The sequence below is a fragment of the Rhinoraja longicauda genome, chromosome 10 (assembly GCF_053455715.1).
Source record: "Rhinoraja longicauda isolate Sanriku21f chromosome 10, sRhiLon1.1, whole genome shotgun sequence".
Taxonomy (NCBI): domain Eukaryota; kingdom Metazoa; phylum Chordata; class Chondrichthyes; order Rajiformes; family Arhynchobatidae; genus Rhinoraja; species Rhinoraja longicauda.
Window position 1 is genome coordinate 3,084,278 of NC_135962.1, and position 26,063 is coordinate 3,110,340.

A 26,063-nucleotide genomic window follows, 5' to 3' on the forward strand; every position below is an offset into this window, starting at 1 on the left:
TCTCAATAACCTGGGAGGAATCCCAGAAGGCCCTGGGGACTTATCCTCTTTAATGCCATTCCAAGAGCCCTAACAGCTTCTTCTTGATCTCAAACTAGCATTAATAGACCCCACATTTCTATTGAAGACAGACACAAAAAGCTGAAGTAACTCAGCGGGGCAGGCAGCATCCCTGGAGAAAAGAAATAGGCGATGTTTCGGGTCAAGACCCTTCTTCAGACCGAGAGTCAGGGGAAAGGGGAATGAGAGATATAGACGGTAGTGTTGCAAAACTCTCGTCGGAGAGAGAACTTCTTCAAAGTAGGCAAATCTTGAGGAGATTTTGCAGTGGAGCAGACAAAATGTGTAGGGAGGAACTGCAGATGCTGGTTGACACTGAAGATGGACACAAAAAGCTGGAGTAACTCAGCAGGTCAGGCAGCATCTCTGGAGAAAAGGAATAGGTGACATTTTGGGTCGGACCCTTCTTCAGGCTTTTCTATTTGGCTTTGTTCCCTTAACACAGTTTAACTTGGGTTGTAATTTCTGGTAGCAAAATTATTTTTTGCAACTTGGATACTTGGTCACAGCTTCTTAAGATTTACCACAATTTGATTCTTAAGAATGTTTTCTGACGAGAATTTATGAGGTGATGAATTGTGCTCTATGATTTAGCTTCAAAGGAAGAGTTAGAGGGACATTTACAAAGGACATACTCAGATCCAAAAAAGAAAAGGGGAATGGGTTTCCCTCCTGATATACCACCCTTAGGAGAGATAGAGCGTAAGTTAGATGTTTTGCCACCAAAGTCGAAGGAAGTGGAAGCAATAATAAGGTGTGCAAAGGCTTCTTCGGCCCCAGGGCCGAATGAAGTCCCTTACTGGGTATATAAAAGTGCACCTGATGTGCTTAGATTCTTGTGGAATGCATCTGGATCTGTGCCACATAATCTTATTTGGAGTGCTTTTGATTTTGTTAAGAGTTCCAGGATCGATAGTAAATTTAGTGAAAGCATATTTCCAAGGTGTCCTATTGTGTTTTAGTACAGCAGACTTTACGACAGCATGGCAGAGACTAGAGATGGGCATTATAGCAGGGTGTACTATTTCCCCGTTAGTGTTTACAATGACGATGGATCTAGTGATTAGAGCATCACGGGCGGTTGTCGGCAAGGAGAGACGGCAGGACGAGCTGCGCCTCCCTCAATTCAGGGCCCATATGGATGACATGACCTTGGTGACCACAACAGTAGCTTGTACAAGGAGGTTATTAAAGAAGTTAAATGATAATCTTACATGGGCTAGATTGAAGAATAAGTCACAGAGTATTTATTTGGTAAGAGAAAAGGTAGTGGAGAAAAGGTTTTATATAGATGAAGAAGAAATCCCGTCTATAATGGAGAAACCAGTTAAAAGTTTGGGTAGGTGGTACAACACTGGATGACACTGAACGGGTTCAGCAATTTAGGAAAGATGTCACTGATGGGTTAGAAAAGATAGAGAAGTCAGGGCTTCCAGGCAAGTTGAAGTTGTGGTGTTTGTAGTTTGGGCTATTCCCTAGGTTGATGTGACCATTGACAGTATATGAGGGACCAATTTCTAAGGTGGAAAGGTTAGAGAGATTGGTTAGTTCATATATTGGGAAATGGTTAGGAGTTCCACAGTGTCTCAGTAATGTGGCTTTATATGAGAAAGGTATTCTCCATTTACCATTGTCTAGCCCAACAGAGGAGTTTAAGTGTGCTAAGGTGAGGTTAGAGTTGCAATTATCAGGGAGCAAGAATACCTTGGTTAGTAATCTGGTGCCAAGTGTAACTAGAGGAAGTGGAACTCAAAGCAGGCAGTAGAAGAAACACAAGCAGCTCTGAGGCATAGACATTGTTGGTCGGGTGCAGCAAGGGAAAGGAAACGTATGGCTCAGCACAGGGAAACCAGTGTGGAGTAAGGCAGGTCCAACAGAGAGGAGGAAATTAGTTGTAGAGCAGGTATGTCGTGAGGAGGAAGCAGTGAGATGTATAAAGGCAGTAGCTCAGGTGAAGCAGGGAGTGGATGAACTGGGAAAGTGTAGAAGTTTAGCTGGAGGGACCTGTGGTACATGGAGGCGAGTCATGTAAGTTTGCTTCTAAGGGCTATTTATGATGTGCTGCCATCATCGCAGAACCTCAAACAATGGGTAGGTTGGGACCTGGCATGTCCTCTGTGTTCAGAAGTGACAATGTTGAGGCATATTTTGTCAGGATGTAGGACTAGTCGTTCTCAGGGTTGGTATTCTTGGCGGCATAACCAGGTCTTGAAGTGTATAGCTGCAGCAATTGAGAGGAGAGCACAAGCGAATTCAGTAGGCATCAGGACTGGGAGTGTAGCGATCCATTTTGTCCGTGAGGGAAGTTTGCAGATAGGTATGAGTCAGGCCAGTTACAGGGAGCCAATGATGGGGAGATGCAGGTCGATTTGGTAGGAAAGCTTATTGTTCCACAGGAAATAATGACTAGTTTGAGGCCTGATATAGTGTTATGGTCAGTCAGCGGACAGTGTATTTTATTGTTCTATATGCCTTGGGAGAACTTAGTGGATGAGGCCTTATGAAAGAAAAAAGCTTAGATATGTAGTTGGCAGCAGAAGTTGAGCAGCCAGGATGGAGAACAAGAGTACATCCTGTAGAGGTGGGTTGTAGAGGTTTCATAGCGAGACCGACCACGTCGCTATTTGGAGAGCTAGGAATTTGTGGACAGAGTTTGCGTCAGGCGGTAAAGCAGATGTCAGAGGCAACAGAGCAAGTCAGTAGGTGGATTTGGTGGAGAAGAAATGTCAGTTGGGGCAGAAAGGAAACGTATGACATGCAGTATGTGTATTTCTTTGTAATTGTAGTTTGTGCAAGTGTATCCGGTCTTATGCAAGGGTGATAATTGTGATGTTACAAGCTTAATGATGGACTCGGATAAGTTGGAAATAGGATGCAGATGTTTAGCATTTGTGTAGAGTGAGCTAATTTGCTGCAGCTTCCTTTATTTAGTAGATACTTGTAGCAATAGGTGGTGAGAGCAGATATTGAGGGGGGTTGTTCAGGGATGCCAGAACCAACTGTTGAGCCTTCCCAAGTGTCATGGGCGTAACTCAATGAAACACTTGATAACCCCAATGATATACTTGCATCTGCAGGATTATTATTTTTTTAAAAGCTAGTTAATATATAGGTACCTGTTTTTTTGCATAGTTATTTATTGTAAATTGGTATATTTAATTAGATAGATAATACTTTGGCTTTCTTAGTTGAGTGCTTATCCTGGAATGTCGTACAAGTATTTTGTGTTTTATTTGCAATCTAACACATGTTCACTTACATGTTACATGCACTCGAGTGATTTCAATTAATCACTATTGGGGGTGTGTGGAGGAATGTCGGGCTTGAGGAAAATCACTTGCGTAAATCAACAAAGGCCAGGAATATTTTTAAAAACATGCTGAAAGTTCTGAAATGTTACTTTATTCAAGTCAGTTGGAAATACAGCACAGGAAGAGGTCATTTGACCACCCATTTTTACACTAATCTTATCCTAACCAATTCTATTTTCCCCAGATCACATCAACTCCCCCTCAGATACCAACACTTAATTTAGAGTCACCAATTAACCTATCAACTCACACAACATTGAGATGTGGGAGCAAATGAGGGGACTTGAAGAAACTCGTGCGGTTACAGGGAGACTGTGTAAACTCCACACTACCCGCACCGCAAGTCAGGATCAAACCATGGACACAGGAACAATGAAGTGGCAGCTCTTGTTGCTGTACCACTGTGCTGTCACTGCTATTTCTCTTTCTGCAGATGCTGCCTGACCAGTTGAACCGTTCCAGCATATTCTGTTTTATTTCTACATAGAATCATTGTTGGGAAAGTTTGGAAATTTGATAAAGAAACAAAAGCACAAAATTAACTATTTGCCCTGGATAAAAACACTTTAATGAGCCATAAAAGCTATTGGGAACCGTCCATTCTATATCACTATGTTACTTTTCAAAGAAACAAATTAATTCTGCATTCTTCTGTGATTTTTGCTAAATGGTAACATTTTTCCCCATAAGTGAGCGGTGAGCCAAGAAATATTCAAACATAACTATTATATTCTAACAGTAACTCATTACAAAAACATGCACTAGTTTATTTTTGAAGTGTAGCAACATACCAAACCAATTAAAAGTTTTAAATCAGCAATTAATATTTAATAGTCATTCAAAACATATTTAGAACACATTGATGATTTAATATGAACAATATATGAATGCACAAAACACAAAGTTCAGAGTAAAATATAAGCCCCCCATAATAGTTGATTTATGTATATTCCCATCTTTACATTGCTTTATTGTAAATCGGAGGAGAAACAAAGACTTTCTATTTAGAATGAATAATGATTATATCAAGAATAACAAGAAAAAACTTTTGCAGTTGCTGTGGAGGTGTCACTGTCCACAGTAGTCTTCAGCAATCAATGAATGTGAATTACCTGAAATTCAATATAAAGTGATCTTATGGTGGTGAGAATAATCTAGTGACTTGAGATCAACAATGAATGACAAATGAAAATAAAAGATGGGCAATTTGTACTCACCTAAAATCTTCATTTCTCTCAGAGTGCCAGCTGAAAGGCATCTTGCTTTACCAGTTTATATTTATTGATGAAAAAACTTCACAACTGGCGTTATTAGTCAAAACAATTTATTTTAGAATCTGGCCCAGGATGATATAAAATGAATTAACATACCTACTTTGTTAATCAGTCTACAACATGAATACAATAAAACGTAACAATCACATTTATATCAACCCAATTTGGGTTTGCACACTTCAAATATTACATTTGCCAATCATAATGACATACCTCTTGCAATACATCATTACATGTGATATATGCAAATATTTTTAAATCAAACTCTGTTTAAAATACATTTTCATTTTTCTTGGCGTCCAGCTGAAACCCAGAAAGTGACTTTTTTCTCCACTTGAGACAACAATTGACGTGGCAACCATGGAAGCTGACTCTGTAAAACTGTGGCATTTTTGGCAATGCAGTCTAAGCACAATCTACAAATGAAAAAACACCATGAATCAGTATAATGAATCCACATAAAAATTGTACATCTATATATCCTGACAACTCACCCTTCAAAGACTTGTATTCCTCATGCCCCTTCTAGGATATCCCAAGGTATTTAATACCAAGTGAATTGTAAATAAACTCTTCTGGATGTGTCATAGGATCTTATGTCCAAAAAGGTGCATGGAACCTCAACCTTCTGATTCAGTAAAGAGAACTACTGAGCCTTAGCTTATATTACCTTGAATTTACCTCAAATGTGACACAAGAGTATTTTATCATTTGCAAAGTCTGATCTTTATTAACTAAAGCAGTCAACTCTGGTTTCCTTCCTTCACATAAAGAACAACAGTCATCTTAAAACGTTCTGATTGGTAATTTTGTGACTATTATGTGAGTTTCAACTACGGAAAACAACACGAGTAAAGAAACTGCCAAATTACTATCACTATCCAGTTTTATATACATTGAAAAGTACTGCAGAAGAGCAGGCCGTTCGGCCCACAATGTCTATGCTGACTTTGATGCCAAATTAAACTAACCCCATCTGCCTGCACATGATGTATATCCCTCCATTCCCTGCTTGTTCATGTCTGTCTAGCATCTTAAATGTTACTATCATCTCTCCAGGAGTGTTCTAAGTGTGCAAAAAAAATCCTGGAACGTGCCATCTCCTTTATACATAACACAATATTCACATGGATTATCATTTCAAAGGGTTGAAAAATCCTCCACACTAATCACCATGAGACCCCTCAGAATCCGTTAGAATATCTGTTCTCACGAGCTGTTTTCTATGTCCCCTCCAACAGTCCCTCTCCTGTGTGTTTTCACAGTGCAAGGTCTTTTACTCTCTAAGTCTCTTGGTGACAACTGTTCAGCTATTTACTCAAATGAAATGGAGTAAAATGTATATTAAGGTCAATTCAAGAGGTGTGTGGTTGCACTTCATCACTGGCCTCTGCATGTCTCATTTTTATCAGCCACATCTCCAGAAATAGAAAGTGCTCCTGAAATCTCATTACAACTACGTAGCCTTTACCTGTAATACCTGCATGTCACCAATATACCTACCTAGGTATACTAAACAGGGTAAAAAATTTAAAAAAGAGCATCAGACTCATTTCAAAATCCTACCCCTAGATTTTAACTACCTTGAAAAAAACCTTTTCCTATTATCTTCCCATTGCCAGGCTCATTCTCTCCCTCTCATTATTTGCACGTTATTTTTGCAAAAGCAAAAAGTTATGTCAAGTACTGGAAATGTCAAAATCTTGCCACAGGATACATTTCTAGGTTTAAGCTGAATAGAAACTCCAAAGAAACTCCAAATAGAAACTCCAAAGACGTACAGGTATGTAGGTTAATTGACTGGGTAAAATGTCCATAGTGGGTGTAGGATGGTGTTAGTGTGCGGGGATCGCTGGGCGGCGCGGACTTGGTGGGCCGAAAAGGCCTGTTTCCGCGCTGTATATATACGATATGATATGATATGATGATAAATGTTCATCGTGCAGATATTCACATAGGCAGGAGTTCTTGAAGGAGATGATGTTAAGAAAAGAAAATGCTGGTATTTGTTCACGCATTCAGATGGCCCACCAAGGGAAACAAGATGGAGTTTCATCTCACCTCCAAACATTCTTTCACTATCAGGTTACAGAACATCTTAAACTCTGGAGCAAATGTAGGTGGCAGGGAAGGAAAGCAGGGACTATTGATGCTTACTGCAACAATCTTCCACTCAGCTTCTCATTGCAGGCTGCAACTGCATATTTCCCTCATTATCTTTGAGGACATTTTTGAAGTGGTCAGCTAAGTTATTGAGCTTGAGGTTGAAGTCGATAAAATCAAAATGTCGCTGGAATCCTGCTCTCAAGGGCTGAAGAATGAGGATTTAATGGAGTTGGAGACTCTGACAGTCAGTGAGGAGACCAAGCAGATGAATTCCAAGAGGTTGAACTAACAGAAAGGTGCAAACCATAAGACATTACTGAGGCATTGGGGCACTTTGGTGCAGAGCTGGAATGTCTCGAGAGGATGGACCCCAATACTATCTGATTCACAAGCTCAGCCAAAGCACAGCCACTTACAAAGTCACCAACAATTAAGTAAAAGTTCACTCCTCAGTCTCCCTGGACAAGTTCAAATTGAAGGCTGAAGTCACATGCAAATTCTACCTTAGCAACATCAGCATAACCATTGCCAGACCCATCACCCGCATCTGACAAGTTAGGCAATATTGTAAAATCTCCACCGCCCTTTCATAAAAGCATGTCATCAACTACAGTTAAACAGTAAGAGGTTAACGTTAAATTACTTTCTAATCAATCCGAGTGGAGCTGCTATCTCACATCACCAGTGAATAGACAATAGGTGCAGGAGTAGGCCATTCGGCCCTTTGAGCCAGCACCACCATTCAATGTGATCATGGCTGATCATTCTCAATCAGTACCCCGTTCCTGCCTTCTCCCCATACCCCCTGACTCCGCTATCCTTAAGAGCTCTATCTAGCTCTCTCTTGAAAGCATCCAGAGAATTGGCCTCCACTGCCTTCTGAGGCAGTGAATTCCACAGATTTACAACTCTCTGACTGAAAATGTTTTTCCTCATCTCCGTTCTAAAAGGCCTACCCCTTATTCTTAAACTGTGGCCCCTGGTTCTGGACTCCCCCAACATTGGGAAAATGTTTCCAGCCTCTAATGTGTCCAATCCCTTAATAATCATATATTTCAATAAGATCCCCTCTCATTCTTCTAAATTCCAGCGTATACAAGCCTAGTCACATAGTATTCAACATATGACAGTCCCGCCATTCCGTGAATTAACCTAGTGAACCTATGCTACACGCCCTCAATAGCAAGAATATCCTTCCTCAAATTTGGAGACCAAAACTGCACACAGTACTCCAGGTGCGGTCTCACTAGGGCCCTGTACAACTGCAGGAGGACCTCTTTGCTCCTATACTCAACTCCTCTTGTCACAAGGCCAACATGCCATTAGCTTTCTTCACTGCCTGCTGTACCTGCATGCTAACTTTAAGTGACTGATGAACAAGGACACCCAGATCTCTTTGTACTCCATTTCCTAACTTGACACCATTCAGATAATAATTTGCCTTCCTTTTCTTTCCACCAAAGTGGATAACGTCATATTTATCCACATTAAACTGCATCTGCCATGCATCTGCCCACTCACACAACCTGTCCAAGTCACCCTGCATCCTCATAGCATCCTCCTCACAGTTCACAGTGCCACAACTTTGTGTCATCCGCAAATTTGCTAATGTTACTTTTAATCCCTTCATCTAAGTCATTAATGTATATTGTAAATAGCTGCAGTCCCAGCTACGAGCCTTGCGGTACCCCATTATTCACTGCCTGCCATTCTGAAAGGGAACCGTTAATCCCAACTCTTTGTTTCCTGTCTGCCAACCAATTTTCTATCCATGTCAGCACCCTACCCCCAATACCATGTGCTCTAATCTTGCCCACTAATCTCCTATGTGGGACCTTAACAAAGGCTTTCTGAAAGTCCAGGTACACTACATCCACTGGCTCTCCCTTGTCCATTTTCCTAGTTACATCTTCAAGAAATTCCAGAAGATCAGTCAAGCATGATTTCCCCTTCGTAAATCCATGCTGACTCGTTACGATCCTGTTACCGCTATCCAAATGTTCCACAATTTCTTCTTTTATAATTGACTCCAGCATCTTCCCCACCACTGATGTCAGGCTAACTGGTCTATAATTTCCCGTTTTCTCTCTCCCTCCTTTCTTAAAAAGAGTTTCCTGAAAAGAGTTCAATTCTAACCTTGGGTCATGTCTGTATGGAGTTTGCATGTTCTTCCACTGACTGCATGGGTTTCCTCAAGTGCTCCAGTTTTCTCCCACATCCCATGCAGCCTGGTTGTTAATCGGCTACTATAAATTGCCCTTGTAGGTGGTTGAGTGGTAGAATGTGGGAAGAGCTGAGGGGAATGTGGTGAGAATGAAATGAGATAAACGTAGGATTAGTGTAAGTGGGTGATTTATGGTTTTCTGGATCTGTCCAGTCAAGGGCGTTGTTTCCCTGCTGTAGGGCTTAGAATTTAGTTTTTAAACTTTTATCTGAACCGAGGCAAGATAGCTCAAAAACATTTTTTCATTTTCTTGCAGAATAGTGTATTTGTACAGTGTACCAAAATGACAGGATAAGTAACCTACTACTATCAAAGGAAAAAAAAGTGAGTATTGCCTCGGTGAAATCCGACATATACAATTTATGGAACAGTTTCCAGAACCAAACTCTTTTGTAATTCTGGGACCCTCTAATAAATATGATTGTTTTGAGCCATCTTTGAAGACAATCAATGGTGAATACATATATTAAAATTATTTTTTTCTGAAGTGTCAATTTTTCTAAATTGTTTTCTAAAGTGTCACAGTTCAATCCCTTCCTGACAAGTAACTGGTATTAACTCTAAGTAGTTCTGGAGTTTGAAGATTGTTGGCTTTGACAAAAGGTGTTAATGGATCTTTCATAAATCATAAAGACCCCTGCCTGTTGAGTGGCCAAAATGTTCACTCCAAGCAAAATCTTATGGATAATAAACAAACATATTTTACACTGGTGCCGAAACAGGTTTATCCATCTCAAAAGTTCAGGGGAGAGAAAGATTTAAACTGTAGCTACCCAGAGTGTTAAGGAAAACATAAAAACAAAAGTTTCAGAAATTTAAAATCATACTTCCAAAATCAACTGATCCAGAGAAAATAAAACTTCAGACCTATCTCGGACAGGATCCAAGGTATTTTTATATACTCACTTTGTCAGCAAAAGGTTCCATTCCAAACACCCTTACAGACAGCATAATTAAAATGTTGTAAACAGTGGATGCAATACTATAATTCACAAAACCCTCTAATCTACACGATTTTATTTTCAAACCAGATATTAGGTAACCCTAATTCCATGACAGGAAAAGGTTAAAAAAGGTATGGAAGTAAAATTGTCCATAATGCCAGAATTCTAGGTTTAATGTTTGTTACAAAGAAGATGACTACTTCACGGGTGTTGAATGGAAATAAAAGAGAATCATTATTTACTATTTACTGAGTACATTTGTTTATACCAAGTTCTATTTAAAACATTTACCTGAAGAGTGAATATGGCTGTGTTTGAAAGATCAGCACATCATTACAGTGACCCTTGTTAAAAAAGCAAGAGACAAAATGTATTAACACTTGGAATCACATTCTACACCACTGACATGCAATAATAACTCTTATGCAATTATCCAAATGTAGTTTCCACAAAAGGATTCTTTATTTGTACTGAATATGCATGAACCACAGTTTGCTACAATATTATTCAGGCTTACGCATATTCCTGCCAAAATATGAATGAGGTTTAAAGTTGCCCTTCAAGATGGTGACAGGCGGAGGAAAAGAAAGATGCTGGTGAGCGGGGTGGGGGCTTCTCTCCTGCACCTTTCAAAGGTGCTCTGGTCAGCTGCGGGAGATGCCCCCGGGACACCAGTGATGAAGAACAGCACGTTTACGGTGTTAAGGAGGCATCGGAGTGGTCAGGTTGGTGGAGTGGGCCGCTGGAGGCCCTGAAGCAGCCTGGGCTCCATTAAATCAGGAGGTCGTGCACGCTACAACGCCACAGAGCGCCAGAGCAGTGGTGGAGCACATTGACACATCGTTTAGCCAGGCCGACCCCTACAACTCCAACCCAGTGCCACCGCCAGGACAACAGGCCTTTTAGGCCAAGTGAAGACTAACAATTTTTTTTAAATTTCTGACTGGAAGGGTACAATATGGCACTTGTGTACTGACTCAGTGTGGTCTACTATCTCACACTCTTATATTTAGTATGATTGTGCCTAATGTATAATAGAATGTACTTGATCCTCTTTCGATGGTCTGTCTCAGTAATCTGCTGCATGTGAATCGTTTAGTGTTTGGACAAACAGAAGTGGCAATAAATGTTTAATGTATATTCGAGAGTTAACTACTGTTGGCACTTCTAATCTTCCTCAATGTAATCCTGCCTAATTACAATACACTTCCGATTATCCGAGGCTCGTAGGACCCAAATTTAATTGGATAACTGAGAGCTTCAAGACCAGGAGGGGGTCCAACATAGATGGTACCAGACAATAGTCTGTGTGCTTAAAAGCACCATATATTACACAGTTCATGTGTGTTATCAGCAGGGCCATTTATTGCAACTTGTGCAGACTCGATGGAGAAGTACTGAATAAAATGCACCACCTCTCTTATCAGGCTTACATTTAACCAAGTGAGAGTATTTCACTGCGATATTGTGACTGCGATGGCACAGCTTGCTGCCAAAGAGCCTCCTCCTGCACCTGTTTTCTATTCTACTAGTGGGTGAGAGGGGTGCAGGTGTGCGTTGTTCAGGGCAGCACAATGGCTGTCCGCAGCTGGGTTTGCTCAACTGCTCATGTACAGGGATACATTGACAGAGATGAAGCTCCATGGGAAGCTGATGTGGAACGGAAACGCCAACATTCACCTGATCTGTGCATGGTATGCCACTGAATTGTCAAAATAGCTCTTATTCCTTCGATGCATCCTTCTCAGGACTCATTGAGTCTCCCGACCATGTGATTTTAAATAGTTTTCAATAATTACACATGAGATCTGGATGTTGACATTTGTACAAAGGACAACAGAAAAGGAACTTGAACAGACAGCAGTACTGCAGTTTAGAAGAATGAGGGGGGACCTCATTGAAAGGTAAAGAATAGTGAAAGGCTTGGACAGAGAGGATGTGGAGAGAATGTTTCCACTAGTCAAGTCAAGTTTATTTGTCACATACACATACACGATGTGCAGTGAAATGAAAGTGGCAATGCCTAGAGTCTAGGACTAAAGGTCATAGCCTCAGAATTAAAAGACATTCTTTTAGGAAGGAGATGTGGAGGAATTTCTTTAGTCAGAGAGTGGTAAATCTGTGGAATTCTTTGCCACAGAAGGCTGTGGAGGCAAAGTCCGTGGATACATTTAAAGCAGAGATAGATAGATTCTAGATTAGTACGAGTGTCAGGGGTTATGGGGAGAAGGGAGGGTTGGGAGGGAGAGATAGATCAGCCATGAATGAATGGCGGAGTAGACTTGATGGGCCGAATAGCCTAATTCTACTCCTATCACCTTATAATTGTCACTGAACTGTATGCAAAAACAAAATGTCACTGTATCTAGGTATACGTGACAATAAAGTATAATTGGACCATTAAACGGTGGCGCAGCGGTAGAGTTGCTGCCTTACTGCGCTTGCAGCGCCAGAGACCCGGGTTCAATCCCAGCTACGGGTGCTACCTGTTCGGAGTTTGTACGTTCTCCCCGTGACCGAGTGGGTTTTCTCTGAGATCTTCGGTTTCCTCCCACACTCCAAAGACGTACAGGTTTGTAGATTAATTGGCTTGGTACATGTAACTTGTCACTGGTGTGTGTAGGGTAGCGTTAGCCTGCTGGGATCGCTGGTCGGTGCGGACTTGGTGTGCTGAAGGGCCTGTTTCCGCGCTGCATCTAAAGTAAACTAACCACTGAGTTCAATTTATTCACAAAATGCTGGAGTAACTCAGCAGGTCAGGCAGCATCTCAGGAGAGATTAACAAAATGCTGGAGTAACTCAGCAGGTCAGGCAGCATTTCAGGAGAGAAGGAATGGGTGACGTTTCAGGTCGAGACCCTTCTTCAGACTGATGTCAGGGGACGACGACAAAGGAAGGATATAGGTGGAGACAGGAAGATAGAGGGAGATCTGGGAAGGAGGAGGGGAAGAGAGGGACAGAGGAACTATCTAAAGTTGGAGAAGTCAATGTTCATACCGCTGGGCTGCAAGCTGCCCAGGCGAAATATGAGGTGCTATTCAATTTGGTGAGATGCTCCTGATCAGAATTACTTTAGTTTGATGAGAGAGAAATTAATTAATTTTCAGTTTTATTTACATATGCAATTCAATATGAAGAACTAGCAAATATTTGTCGATTAAGAAATAGCGTTGAACAACAAATACCGAGTATACTGTAGTTGATCTATATCCCAATGTATACTTTGACAACCTTCCTCAGTCCATGACCCCAGCAATCATGGTATCTTCTGCAAACTTACTAAACAATGAACGTTTACTTCCAAGTTATTTATATATATCAAAAACAACAGAGGTCCCACCTAATCCCTGTGGAACTCCACTGAGCAGTCCTCCAACCTGAATATTGTTCTTCTAACACAACCCTCTGTCTCTATCAGTAAGCCAGTTTCCATACCTGAATCCACTGGCCACTGTTCATTCCATGCACCTTAATGTTTTGGATCAGTCTACCATGGGGGAATCAATCAAATGCCTTACTAAATCCATGTAGATAATATCCAACGCCCTCCCCTGATCTATCACCTTCATCACCTCCTCAGAAAACTCAATCAAGTTCGTAAGACATGACCTGCCACTTACAAAGCAATGCTGTCTGTCCCTAATTCACCCATTCTCCATCAAATGAGAGTAAATCCTACTCTGAAGAATCTGCTACCACTGACACGAGGCTGAATGGCCTATAGTTCCCTGGATTAGCCACTCTCCAGTCCTCCAGGAGCTTGCCTGTGGCTAGAGAAGATGCAAAGATCTTAGTTAAGGGTCCTGCTTCTAATTTCTTGCCGCTCCCAATAACCTGGGATAAATCCCATCAGGCCCTGACGATTTATCCACCGTAAATGCTCATCAGGATCCCCAATTCCACCTTCTTTTTAATCTCACCGTGTCCTTGGATGAAGGGATTAAAAGTACCATTAGCAAATTTCCAGATGATACAAGGCTGGATGGTAGTGTGAACTGTGAGGAAGATGCTATGAGGTTGCAGGGTGACTTGGACAGGTTGTGTGAGTGGGTGGATGCATGGCAGATGCAATTTAATGTGGATAAGTGTGAGGTTATCCACTTTGGTGGTAAGAATAGGAAGGCAGATTATTATCTGAATGGTGTCAAGTTAGGAAAACGAGATCTGGGTGTCCTAGTGCATCAGTCACTGAAAGGAAGCATGCAGGTACAGCAGGCAGTGAAGAAAGCCAATGGAATGTTGGCCTTCATAACAAAAGGAGTTGAGTATAGGAGCAAAGAGGTCCTTCTGCAGTTCTATAGGGCCCTAGTGAGACCGCACCTGGAGTACTGTGTGCAGTTTTGGTCTCCAAATTTGAGGAAGGATATTCTTGCTATTGAGGGCGTGCAGCGTAGGTTTACTAGGTTAATTCCCGGAATGACGGGACTGTCATATGTTGAAAGACTGGAGCGGCTAGGCTTATATACACTGGAATATAGACGGATGAAAGGGGATCTTATCGAAACATATAAGATTATTAAGGGGTTAGACACGTTAGAGGCAGGAAACATGGTCCCAATGTTGGGGGAGTCCAGAACCAGGGGTCACAGTTTAATAATAAGGGGTAGGCTATTTAGATCGGAGATGAGAAAATACTTTTTCAGTCAGAGTTGTAAATCTGTGGAATTCACTGCCTCAGAAGGCAGTGGAGGCCAATTCTCTGAATGCATTCAAGAGAGAGCTCTTAAGGATAGCGGAGTCAGGGGGTATGGGGAGAAGGCAGGAACGGGGTACTGATTGAGAATAATCAGACATGATCACATTGAATGGTGGTGCTGGCTCGAAGGGCCGAATGGCCCACTCATGCACCTAGTCTATTGTCCTTCTCGATGAAAACAGTGCAAAGTACTTGTTTCGTACCTCGCCTACATCCCCAGACTCCAAGCACAAATTACTAAGAAGGGTCTCGACCCGAAACGTCACTCATTCCTTCTCTCCAGAGATGCTGCCTGTCCTGCTGAATTACTCCAGCTTTTTGTGTCTATCTTAGCTTTCTTTATCCTTGAGTATGCCCTACCTTATGATTGGTGACACTGGTTTTTAATTTAGGTATAAAAAGATTGGGGATATTCCTTGATCTGACTAGCTAAAGCCATTTCATGGCCCCTTTTGGCCCTTCTAATTGCTCACTTGGGCTCTTTACTCCTTGTTGTATCATCCTCAAAGGCCCATTCTGATTCCATTCTGTTATGTCTTGCATGTGATGTGTCTCCATTTTCCTTTTGACCAAATTTACAACCTCTTTGATCATCTTCTCTTACTTTCCCATCCCTTATCCTTCCACCATACCTGAACATGCCTGCCCTGAACTTGGATCTACTAGTCTTTAAACGATTCCCACATTTCATATGTGGACTTGCCCAATAACTGCTCCCAGTGTACTCTCCCGAGCTCCTACCTAACAATGTTATAATTTGCCTTATTCAAATTTAGTACCTTCCTGCAAGGTCCAGCTTTATCCATATTCAAAACAATCTTTAAACTTATGAAGGTAGACACAAAAAGTTGAAGTAACTCAGTGGGACAGGAAGCTTCTCTGGAGAGAAGGAATGGGTGACATTTCAGGTCGAGACCCTTCTTGTCTACTTTAAACTTATGAGTTGTGATCATTATCACCAAAATGCTCTTCCACTGAAAAACTAGTCCTCTTGCCAGGCTCAATTCCCAACACAAGGTCCAGTATGTTCCCTTTTCAGGTTGGACTATCCATATCGTTTCAAGAAACTCTCTTGGATACACCTAACAAATTCTGCCTTGGACACTGAGCACATTCCAGCCAATATTCCAAAAGTTAAAGCAACGCACTAAGATGGCCCTGTTGCTTAGTGGGTGGTAATGGTAGATCAATAATTAAAGATGCCAGTACCTCAGAAAGCAAATATAAAATTATATTAATGTAAGTTTTCCTTAAGAAACTTAGTCAAGAGCTTTAAGTGTAAGAAAATAACTGCAGATGCTGGTACAAATCGAAGGAATTTATTCACTTGGGAGGATGCTGTGCAGGAAACTGCGCTACACAGAGCTTGCAGCGGAGACAGAACAGCGAGGCTGGAGCAAAGATCTGCCCGGTAGAAGTTGGATGTCGAGGATTTGTGGCAACATCTACCGTAAGACTAATGAAGGACCTGGGGATCAGCGGACAAGCCCTACGCCAGGCTATCAAGGAAACATCACGGGTGGCAGAGCGGAGTAGCCAGTGGCTCTGGCTGAAGAGGAAAGACCCCATCTGGTCTCCCAAATAAGCCGGCTAGGCAGATGCAGAGGGGGGTGGTTCTGGGACGCCAGAATGCACTGCTGAGCCTACTGGAGACGTCGTGGGTCCAATCAGCGAAACATCAATGAAAGTAGGTTCCCACTTGATAACCCCAATGACGTGTCTGCCTAGCCTTTCTCAACATCGGAGGAGCATAGGTGAGTGCATAAGCCTCCCATCACCACCGGGAGCAAGTTGACATTTGGCACTTTGGATTTCTAACATCTTGTCCTGTGTATTTGGAAACAAAATGCTGGAGTAACTCAGCAGGTCAGGCAGCATCTCAGGAGAGAAGGAATGGGTGACGTTTCGGGTCGAGACCCTTCTTCAGAGCTTTAACGTCTTTGATGTTATAGAAAGCCAAGATATTATTTTTAAATTCTCTCTCAATCATCTATGTTAAATAGTGCTTTAAGCTGTTACCCTGATATACAGCTGTTTGAAGTGCTTAGTGGGATGAGAAGAACTCATCAGATCTGGAAGAGATTTTGATGAAGATTACAGACATCCAACAGATTATGTCATCTATAACTTGCTTTGATGTAAGTACACATTTCCAGACATTTGTATTTTCATTTAAAACATGACATTTGTTCTTCTTTTTCATTTTAAGTGGCAAGGAATTAGTAATTATCTACAACAAAAATATCCAAGGAACAAAAACCAGAGATGGCAAGTTCAAAGTGTCACTGCATCAAAACCAGTTTATTTTTAATGATCTATTGCATGTTCTTCCATCTTGATTTACGAGCACTACAAAGAGACAAATCAGTAAGTCATTTCAATGTACTTACAGAATCAAATGAAAGCAGGTCATCTTTACTGCCACCAAACACCATCACTTCATACTCCTTTCCCAAACAGGCTGTATGCCACAACCTGCAGATGGTTTCAATATAAATAGATTAATGTCTATTTATTATATATGACTTTTTATTTCATTAATTCTAATGTATAAACCAAGTAAAATATAATATACAAGTTTGATTATTGTTCTCACATTGCGTCATCATAGGCACCTTAATGATGAAGTAATTATTTTTATTGGCAATAATGGCAGTAATTATTTTTTCCAAAGGTTGACTGAAGATATAATCAATCTTGCATCTTTGCACACCTGTTTTCTCAGAAATTATTAAATGCCCCCCCCCTCTTTTCTCAAGAATTCTTCCATTCATCATGGTAGATCTCATAGGTACCCTATTAAAATTTGTATTTCATGTCTTGTGTTTTTTCCCCCCACTTATTTTTAACTTAACCTTAAAATTTCATTAAATATTTTTAGTGAGAAAGCAAGTGTATTTTGCTGTTTTGTAAAGGAGAGGGCAGATACACACATTTGAAGTAAATGTTGTTTTACTCACCATTAAAACTGCTATTAATGTAAAAAGGAAGCAGTTTGCCACAAAGCATGGTCTTATTTCACATCTAATAATCAGAGTTGCCATTTTATCCATTTGTTTGATTTAAGTGTGATCATAAATGACTCATTCTTCCCATATCCTATGACAGAACCCTCTTTGGTGGCAATCATACCTTTAAGCAAGTAAGATGGAAACTGGCCATACAGGCCAAGTATGGAATATGAAGGAAGAAGTCCACAATGAAAAAGATAAGAAGATCTCTGTAGAGTGGGGCAATTCATCCATCACAGGATGTACATCTTGTAAGATGTGTAGGAAAAAAAACTGCAGACGCTGGTTTAAATCGAAGGTAGACACAAAATGCTGGAGTAACTCAGCGGGTCAGGCAGCATCTCGGGAGAGAAGGAATGGGTGACATTTCGGGTTGAGACCCTTCTTCAAAGTCTCGACCTGAAATGTCACCCATTCCTTCTCTCCCGAGATGCTGCCTGACCCGCTGAGTTACTCCAGCATTTTGTGTCTACATCTTGTAGGATCTGGGTACCTTTAAGCAAGTAAGATGGAAACTGGCCATACAGGCCAAGTATGGAATATGAAGGAAGAAGTCCACAATGAAAAAGACAAGAAGATCTCTATAGAGTGGGGCAATTCATCCATCCCTGGGTATTCTCCCCACGACTGCATGTTTTTTTTTCGGTGTGCCAGTTTCCTTTCACATTCCAAAGACATGCTGGTAGGTTAACCAGATATTGCAAATTATCCTCAATACAAATAAGTGGCAAATGATGCAAGAGAACGTTACAGGAATACAGGGAAATAAGGAAGGTAAAAATGGAACATAAGGGATTGGCCTGCTGGGAGGCATCATGGGACCAGAAGGGCAAATGGCCTTTTCTATGTCATAGTAGGAAATTGAAATGAAGTGCCTTTAAAGCTGTTTATATATACTTTGAAATAAGCTTTTTTTAAATGGAATGACACTTAAGCACAATTGGTTTGAGTTGCAAACTATAGTCATAGCATAATGACTCAATGGGAGAATTTATGGAATCACAATTAGAATTACAAGTGTCTCCAAGAAAAGTCACGTAATATTCCAAGGACTCAATTACTATTGGAGATACTGCACAATACACAAGGATAAACATGTCATATGTTGAAGGCATAAGATAACACAGTAAGGTGGCCAATGTGCAATAGAGGAAAAAGGACTCCAACAAAGAGTACAAAACACCGGAGACTCTGTACACACAAAAAACTGCAGATGCTGGTTTACAAAAAAAGACACACAGTGCTGGAGTAACTCAACGAGTCAGGCAGCATCTCTGGAGAACATGGATTGGTGATGTTCTGGGTCAGGACTCTTCTTCAGACAGAATGTGGTGGGGTGGGAGGGCCAGAATAAAGTATGGCAAGTGATAGGAGGATATAAGTGAGGGGGGCATTAATTGGGTGGTTGGACAAAGGCCAGAGAAGAAAAGACAAAATGTGTGGGTTAAGGATAGAAGAAACGCAAACTCTGAAGCCATAGATGTGAATAGATTGTAAGGTTTGCTCACATGGAATCCAGGGAAAAGCCTACCAACTGGATAGAGAATTAGCTTAATGGAAGGAAGCAGAGGTGGAAAGTTGGTGGATAGTTGTTGCTCAGACTGATGGCCTGTGACTAGTGGTGTGCCTCAGCAATTAGTGCTAGGACCATTGCTGTTTGTGGATTATATCAGTGGTTTGGATAAAATGTACAAGGATTAGTAAGTTTACAGATGACACTAAAGTGGGTGGTAGCGTAGATAACGAAAATAGTTATCAAAAATTACAGCTGGATCATGATCAGTTGGGCAAGTGGGCTGAGGAATGGTTAATGGAGTTTAATGTAGACAAGTGAGTGTGTTGCATTTTGGGAAGTCAAAGTCGGGGAGGACCTTCACAATGAATGGCCAGGGCCTGGGGAGTGTTGTAGAGCAGTGGGATCTTGGAGCGCAGGTACATAGTTCCTTGAAATTGGCATCACAGATGTAGAGGATGGTCAAGGAGGCTTTTGGTATATTGGCCTTCATCAATCACGGTATTGAGTTTGCAAGTTGGGATGTTACGTTGTACTTGTGCAAGACGTTGGTGAGGGCGCCTTTGGAGTACTATGTTTAGTTTTGGTAACCCTGCTATAGGAAGGATGTTGTTAGGTTGGAAAGAATGCAATAAAGATTCACGAGGATGCTGCCAGAAATTGGGTGCCTGAGTTATAGGGAGAGGTTAGGCAGACGAGTACTTTGTTCATTGGAGCACAGGTGGCTGAGGGGTGATCTTATAGAGATGCATAAGATCACGAGGGGAATAGATAGTGAATGCATAGATAGGGCATGTCTTTTACCCAGAATAGGGGAATGAAGAACCACAGGACAGAAGTTTACGGTGAGAGGGGAAAGATTTAATAGAAACCTGAAGGCAGCTAACATAGAGGGTGGAAGATCTATGAAACAAGCTACCAGAGGAGGTACTATAACAACATTTAAATGACATTTGGACACGTACATCATGGATAGGAAAGGTTTAGAGGGAGGGGGAGTTAAAATGGTAGGTACTGGGAGATCCAGCAGGCCTTGGTGAACTGAGCACAAGTGTTCGACGAAATGGTCGTTTAAGTCTACACTTAGTCTTGCCCATGTAAAGGCCACATTGAGAACACCAAATGCAGTAGATAAGGTTAGAGGAGGTGCTCTGTCTGACCTGGAAGTACTTCTGTTGTCTAAAATGTACACATTTGACATAATTTGACTCCAATGAAAAAATCAAAAGTAACAATGGCACATGGAGAGGAGATTGTAATAATAGGGTTGGTGGAGGAGCAGGTGGCAGGGTGGTGGAGAAGGGTGGAAACAATAGGTAATACTCAAAAGGAATTTCATTAGAATGACAGAGAATTTTTTTTTGCAGTGGTAACTTGATGCTCTGGGGTTATAAGATAAAGGATGTCAAAGAGTGGAAAGGGTAGGAAAGCAGCCTGGTATCCTAACCTTTGTAGAATTTTAAAAAGCACTAGAGCAGGGCAGTTTCTTGCAAAGGAAGCAAAAAACTTGATGTTAAATTACACCTGTATCTTGAGAAATGTTAGGTTGATGACCTAAAATCTAAAATTCAAGCATCATAGGTTAAGATTACCTGAACATTGTATTTGTACAATTGGACTAGAAGGGGGTGATTCGAGTGTGGTAGGATAGAGATCCAAGATGAGAGACTAGAAGAGCATAAGTGCCTTTTCACTTCTCTGCCAGACAGGCAATTAATGCGGCCTGTGTGGATTAGCACGCTTACTATTACAGCATGATACTGGGGTCATTCAAATTGGAGGAAGTGAAGAGGAATTTAGTGGTAAAGGGAATAGACACTTTTTCCTGTACCTATGATTGTGATTCCGAAAGTCTGCATTGCATGGCTTTTGGCTAGTTAAGAACATTTCCGTGGGAATTGAGGAGTGTGGTGTAGGAGCAGGAAGAAACGAGTTGTGATCCATGTGGGAACCAAAGCCACAGATAAAACAAAGAAGGTGTGTAGGAAAATAACTGCAGATGCTGGTACAAATTGAAGGTATCAAAAAATGCTAAAGTAACTCAGCAAGTCAGGCAGCATCTCTGGAGAGAAGGAATGGTGACGTTTCGGGTCGAGACCCTTCTTCAAACTGATGTCGGGGGGGGCGGGACCAAGAAAGGATATAGGTGGAGACAGGAAGACAATGGGAGAACTGGGAAGGGGGAGGGGAAGAGAGGGACAGAGGAACTATCTAAAGTTAGAGAAGTCAATGTTCATACTGCTGGGCTGTAAGCTGTCAAGCGAAATATGAGGTGCTGTTCCTCCAATTTCCGGTGGGCCTCACTATGACACTGGAGGAGGCCCATGACAGAAAGGTCAGACTGGGAGTGGGAGGGGGAGTTGAAGTGCTGAGCCACTGGGAGATCAGGTTGGTTAAGTCAGACTGAGCGAAGGTGTTGAGCGAAACGATCACCGAGCCTGCGTTTGGTCTCGCCAATGTAGAGAAGTTGACATCTGGAACAGCGGATACAATAGAAGAGGTTGGAGGAGGTGCAGGTGAACCTCTGTCTCACCTGGAAAGACTGTTTGAGTCCTTGGATGAAGTCGAGGGGGGCGGTAAAGGGACAGGTGTTGCATCTCCTGCGGTTGCAGGGGAAAATGCCTTGGGTGGTTTGGGTAGAAAGGGACGAGTGGACCAGGGAGTTACGGAGGGAACGGTCTCTGCAGAACGCAGAAAGGGGAGGAGATGGGAAGATGTGGCCAGTAGTGGGATCCTGTTGGAGGTGACGGAAATGTTGGAGGATAATTTGTTGGATACGCTGGTTTATTGGGTGGAAGGTGAGGACAAGGGGGATTCTGTCCTTGTTACGAATGGGGGGGAGGGGGAGCAAGAGTGGAGCTGCGGGATATAGAGGAGGCCCTAGTGAGAGCCTCATCTATAATGGAAGAGGGGAAGCCCCGGAAACAAAGAAGGTGGTTCTGCTGAAGGAAAAGCAGCAGCTTGGGTCCAGAATGAAAACCAGAACTACAAAGATAGTCATTTCTGAATTGCTAACTACACCATGTGCAAATGCACAGAGGGGCAAGATTTCTTCTTTATTTTTTCAATTTCTTTCAGATACAATAGTGGCATTTAAGAGACTTTAGGATAGGCACATGACAGGGAATGGTGGGATATAGATTATGTGCAGGCAGATAAGAATTGGTCTTGGCAACATGTTCGGCATAGACATGGTGAACCGAAGGGCCTGTTCTTGTGCTGTACTGTTTCATGTTCTATGTTTTCCAGGAGCTGGGCACTACTGCCCTCTCCCTATCTGTCCTTGAATCTCCTCTGAAATGATCTAGTAAGAGTAACTAAAACCAGAGAACCGATAATATGGTTTAAAGACTGACAGGGGAGAAGTGGATTACACAGTGGATTTTAAAAAACGGTTCATCTCAAATTAGTCAGAACAGGGAACATGGTATAAAGACAAAATTAAAGGCTCATTATCTAAATGTAAATAACATTTTTGTTACAAGGATTTTAAATTATTGGTAATAGTTATAGAAATTTGGTGATAAAATCCAAATCCCGGAGAGATAGGCAAAATAAAACAAAAACAAATGATTTTAAAGAATGGGAAAAAGGCACTAGAGAGGTAGAGAAGTGCTAAGGAAATAATATAGAGCAAAAAATAAGGGACATTGCAGAACATCCAGCACAGTGACAACTCAGGAAATTGGAGGCATTTGTAACAAATGAAATACAATGATCAAGGAAGATATCAATCTACAAGTAGACAGGAAAAATTAGCAGCTTATAGTGAAGAGGATGAATTCATGGGATCTATATTGTTTTAGTTTAGTTTAGAGATACAGCGCGGACACAAGCCCTTCTGCCCACTGAGACCATGCCGACCAGTGATCCCGGCACACTAACATTATCGCACACAATGGGGACAATTTTACAATTATACCAAGTCAAATCTATACATCCTTGGAGTGTGGGAGGAAACCGGAGTAAACCCACGCAGGTCAAGGGGAGAACATACAAACTCCGTACAGACAAGCACCCGTAGTCAGGATCGAATGCGGGTCTCTTTAAAGAGTACATGGATTACAAGTGATATGCATGTTTCTTTAAGGTTAAAAAGCCCAACAGAAAGATGGTCTAGCTGTGGCTACAATGTTAATGTTAGAATTATATCAAAGGAAAAGACATGATATTGCCAAGCGGTGCAGTAAACTTGAGATTGGAAACATTTAAAATTTAGCAAAGGAGAACCAGATGTCAAATAAGAGAGTACACATAATAATAATAATAATAATAATAATGCATTACATTTATATAGCGCTTTTCATATACTCAAAGACGCTTTACAGGGATTTAGAGAACATAGGGAAGTGAATAAATAGATAAATAAGTAAACGAACAGAGAAAGGAGACAGAAGGTGAGGTGACCTTCAGTGGTTGAAGGCAGTACTGAACAGGTGAGACTTCAGTGATGTTTTGAATGTGGTGAGTGTGGAGGAGTCTCTGACGGTTTGGGGTAGTGAGTTCCATAGGGTGGGAGCAGCGATGGAGAAAGCCCTGTCCCCCCAGGATCTGAGTTTGGTCCGGATGTGGGGGGATAGGAGATCCCATGGAATATAAAAGTTAAGAGCTTCAACAAATATATAAACAGCAAAACATGTTAAAGTGGATCTGAGTCAGGAGAAACTGTATTATGGAATAAGGAAATAACAAAGAAATTAAACAAATATTTTCTGAAAAATCAAAAAAAATTGTAGATGCTAGAAAGCCAAAATAAAAAAACTGCTGAAAACATACTGCAGGTCAGGCATCGGAGTTCAGACAAACAGGATTAGCATCTCAAGTTGAAGTTGCTTCAGCAGAATTGGAGTAAAGGGAAAACAAGGTGGAGACACAAGAGATTGTAGAAGTTGGAAACAGGGGGCAAAACACAAAACCTGGAGGCACTCAGCGGATCAGGCAACATTGTGGAGAAAATGGACAGGCGACGATTCAGGAACAAGTTCGTTTTAAGTTGCAGAGAGGGTAGGAGAGGGTTGAATAGGGGAAATGGAATATCTCTTATAGGTGCAGCCAGTATTGGTATAGAGATAAGCTATTGATCAAACTGTCCGAGTTGATAGTTAAATGAGGGCGAGAATTGAGAAGGAAAACAAAGAAAGGTGCATGTAAAATTATGAAATGCCCAGCATCAGAGACGAGAGAAAAACTAAGTAAATACTACTAACTGTTCTGATTCCACAAAGCTAGGCAACGGTGTGGGTTGAGGATAGGAAAAAGATGGAGGAGACACACACATGAATGAGAAAGCAACTAACAGATGGAATGTAATATGAAAATATGTAAGGTCATCCACACATTAGTGCAAGGAATAGAAGGGAAGTGTTGCATAAATGGAGATAAATCAAAAGTTGTTGGAGTTGAGATACTTGGGAATCCTTGTACACAAATCTCTAAGATTATAGGCTCTGTTGAGGACATTTGGGAAGTGCAATTTCCTGAGTCAGGTAAATCCCATTCAAGAGTCTCAAGCACAAAAATCCAGATAGACACTCCCAGTCAAGAATGCCACCCCTCAGATGAGACACAAAACCAAGACCCCATTTGTTCTCAAACAGATGGCACTGAAGACTTTCTGTAGGTTTCTCTCTGGTACCCCACTCAAGCAAAGTACCAAGCAGATTATCTGGTCATATACAGATTTAGGGAGCATGTTTGATGCAAATTTTCTGCTGCAATTCCCACATTACGATGGTCTTTATCTGTAGGAGCCATTTACGCTTAATTTAGTTACTGTCATTGTATTATGGCTATGTTTAATATTTCTAGTTTCTGTCTTTTTTGCATGCTTGTGGGTGTGATTTGATACGTAATGGGGAGTGTCCACATGGGAGGAGGCTAGCACAGCGACAGAGATTGTGGGTCAGTTTTAGTCTCGGAGGATGGAGGGAATAGTTTTTTACCACACTCGCGCCAGTCACACTCACGTCTGCCACACTCTTGACTGCCACCACACTCACGACTGCCACACTCGTGCCAGCCATACTCACAAAGACCACACGGTAACAACTACATGATTCTTACTGTATTGTTTGAAGAGGAAACAGTTGATAAGAACGAAAAGTTATGAATTACTCTTTTCATCATCATCATATCATCATATATATACAGCCGGAAACAGGCCTTTTCGGCCCACCAAGTCCGTGCCGCCCAGCGATCCCCGTACATTAACACTATCCTACACCCACTAGGGACAATTTTTACATTTACCCAGCCAATTAACCTACATACCTGTACGTCTTTGGAGTGTGGGAGGAAACCGAAGATCTCGGAGAAAACCCACGCAGGTCACGGGGAGAACGTACAAACTCCTTACAGTGCAGCACCCGTAGTCAGGATCGAACCTGAGTCTCCGGCGCTGCATTCGCTGTAAAGCAGCAACTCTACCGCTGCGCTACCGTGCCTTTTGATTTGTGCTACTTTATTAAAGACCAATTAATCATGAAACGGTGTTTGGAAGATTTCTTTTTTGTTATCTCAGAGTGCGGTGTGTACGTAAGCTATACCTCCATTCCATCTCCGAGCAGCAATGGCTATCGAAGTTGGACTTTGAGAAGGTATAGAAACTGCCATTACATTAGAGTTAAAAACTTTTCTCTGAATGGAGCCATAGAGTAAAAAACTTTTCTCTGAATGGACTAGAGTAAAAAAGGCTATTCTGACAGAAGAATCTAAGAAAGACTTGTTCTACAAGCAAAATCCGATTCAACAGTGGAATTGAAGAAGAAGCTGAATCTCTGCCAGAGATTAGAGCTGAAATCCTGGAACAAAGAATCTGCCGGTCGAAGGCAAATTGACACGGTCTACTCCTGGATCATTACAAGATTGAAGACTTCATTGACCGGGTACCGTGAGTAGACGACTGTTTAGTCGTAATTTTAAGTT

General features: G+C 41.6%; 1 protein-coding gene across 3 annotated transcripts in view; it reads right to left on the reverse strand.

The window, feature by feature from the left end:
* Window positions 1–4,209: 4,209 nt before the first annotated feature.
* Window positions 4,210–26,063, reverse strand: part of LOC144597135 (kelch domain-containing protein 1) — an 86,385-nt gene continuing 64,531 nt past the window's right edge. For 2 of the 3 annotated variants that reach the window (XM_078406062.1, XM_078406063.1), the window contains exons 10-12: window positions 17,006–17,090; window positions 10,211–10,263; window positions 4,210–5,061 (exon numbers count right to left, since the gene is read on the reverse strand). In XM_078406062.1, coding sequence (XP_078262188.1) covers window positions 4,929–5,061; window positions 10,211–10,263; window positions 17,006–17,090 — 271 coding nt within the window. In that variant the 3' untranslated portion in view covers window positions 4,210–4,928. The remainder of the gene's footprint in view (window positions 5,062–10,210; window positions 10,264–17,005; window positions 17,091–26,063) is intronic. The other variant, XM_078406059.1, reaches the window with a different exon arrangement.